This window comes from Penaeus monodon, chromosome 24, assembly GCF_015228065.2.
Source record: "Penaeus monodon isolate SGIC_2016 chromosome 24, NSTDA_Pmon_1, whole genome shotgun sequence".
Classification (NCBI taxonomy): domain Eukaryota; kingdom Metazoa; phylum Arthropoda; class Malacostraca; order Decapoda; family Penaeidae; genus Penaeus; species Penaeus monodon.
The window spans coordinates 19902387-19904648 of NC_051409.1; the positions used below are offsets into that span (position 1 = coordinate 19902387).

The 2262-nt window shown below is 41.3% G+C and overlaps 1 protein-coding gene across 1 annotated transcript in view; it reads right to left on the minus strand.

Annotated features, from left to right (window-relative positions):
- The window catches only part of LOC119588643 (clustered mitochondria protein homolog), a gene marked incomplete in the record, with an annotated part of 24545 nt that overhangs the window by 178 nt on the left and 22105 nt on the right, over positions 1–2262 (minus strand). Inside the window, 1 exon segment of the mRNA XM_037937280.1 lies at positions 1–2262. Within this exon segment, the coding sequence (XP_037793208.1) occupies positions 225–2262 (2038 nt within the window).

The window sequence follows — 2262 nt, forward strand, 5'->3', positions numbered from 1 at the left end:
GAGAAGCACTGATTGCATTGCTATGCCTTGAATCACAGCCCGTGTCGCTATCTGGGAAGATCATCCAAGGCTTCGTCTGGCTAGTGAAATCTAGCTGAAAGTGAGGTCATTTCTTTGAGCTTGTTTTACTTTCCATAAATTGTGCTCTACCTAAAGTACACATGAAATGCTGATGATCCTGAATATTCACTAAGACAATTTTGTGCATATCCAGACTGCATCTTTCACCTACTTGCAGGTTCTTCTTCCTCTTCACTTTTAGTATCAATATCAATTGCCTTAATAACTGTGTCCTCCTCACTTTTATTGTCACTTACGTCTCTCTCTTCTACTGAGGCCATCTTTTTTGGATCATCATCTTCACTCTTACTGTCACTCTCATCACTCTTTGCATCACTTTCTTCATTCTTCAAATCAATTTCCTTGTTCTTCCCCTTTGTCTTTTGAGTTCTCTTCATTTTAGACTTTTCCTCTAGAACCTTTGCATGGCTCTTCTCCAATTCTGCTCGCACCCTTTCAATCTCTGCTGGAGTGATCTGCACATAAAGGATGCCATTAATAATATTGAGAAGCTCTAGCACACTAGTCATGGACGGTGGTTGGATCTGAATGGGTGGGAGACCAAGAGTGCTGCGGCCATTGTATGCTTCAGAGATTTTTTTAGCCATGACCACTGCTTGCTGTGTCAAGTGACGAAGGCACTCATCTGCTTCTTTAGTCTTTTCATGCTCAGGTCCTAGTTGAGATTTGTAAATGGTGAAAGTTTCTTTTTCATTTTTGAGGGCTCCTCTGAAGTCTCCCATACAACTCTGTGTTCGGGCTACAAGATGGTAGCTCAGTGCCACCTTCAAACTCTTATCACCAAAGAATTTACAGTTGAGTTCTAAGGATTTTTCCAGGAACTGGAGGGATAGACTGTACTGACCAACAGCATGTAGAATAAGGCCAATGTTGGAATCAATCAAAGACATTTCAGGGTGTATTTCACCGTGGATGAGAAGCAACAAGTAGCGTGCACGGTACAACAATTTGAGAGCCACACTGACCTGCTGGTTAGCAAAACAATAAAGAGCCAAATGAGTATATTCTGTGATGGTGTATGGGTGATCAATACCATTAACTCTTTCACTCATAAGAACTGCCTTCTGCTGATAGGACATGGCTTCTACATAGTCTCCCATGATGTAGTTAAGGCGTGCCAACATGCGTAAACACTGAGCAATCTCTGGATGCATAGCACCATATACATTGTTCAATAGTGAAAGAGCTTCACTAATCAAATCATACCCATCTTTCAGGAAGCCCTGCTGAATCTTGGTTTGACCAGCTGTATACAAACTGAAGGCATCTGTAGCACGGGGATTGATATGTTTCACTATGGGGAACAAGTTGATTATATCTTCCTCCTGGAAACTCTCTTGAGATTTATCATCAAGGGTATAATCCCTGAGGAACAGCTGAACCCCAGACTTCATACAGAAGGTTCTCAAGAGTGAAACTTTCTGTACATTATACTTTTGCACAACAGCATCTATGCCATCAGCCTTCAAAGTCCAGTCATAATATTCCTTGAGTTCATTGTTGATCTGACTCCAAAGGGTCTTAGGATTTAAGTTTAACCATTTTGAAACACTGTTACTAAATGGGTGTTTCTTCCGCTTCCTCTTGGTCAGAAGCTCATCATTTTTACTGGAAGCATGGGGATTAGTACATGATGACAAATAGCAGTTGAGGAAGTGTGCAACAGCTGATGACAAGGATATTGTTTCTACAGACTGAAGGTAACTAGTAAAAATGTGCTTCACTGCTCTTGCAATGAGTTCTTCAACAGCAATGGTATGGATATAATCCAATTCAGGAACCTTAGCTAACAAATTTGCTACCTTGCCAAGGTAGCGAATATTAATACCCCTAGTATGAAGTGCTTCACATAAGGTTGTCCCATCAGTGGGAGCAGCTGCATGATCAGTCAGATCATGAACAAGGCTGGGCAACTGTACACTTACCAAAAATTCAGCAGCATCACACACTAATTTTCTCTCCTTCTTCAACTGCTCTCCCTCTGGTTCTGCATGTTGTACACCAGGAGAGTAAACATCTGGGTTAAACCTGATGTCAAAGTCAGCCTCCTTCAAGGAACCTACAGCTGCAGCTGCTTTTTTTATGATGTCTTTAGTGTTCTCTTCTACCTGCTTCTCAGCAGCAATGCTTTCAGTCACATTTTCAACAATTTTCTTTGCTTCTTCAGCTTCAATCTCTTTA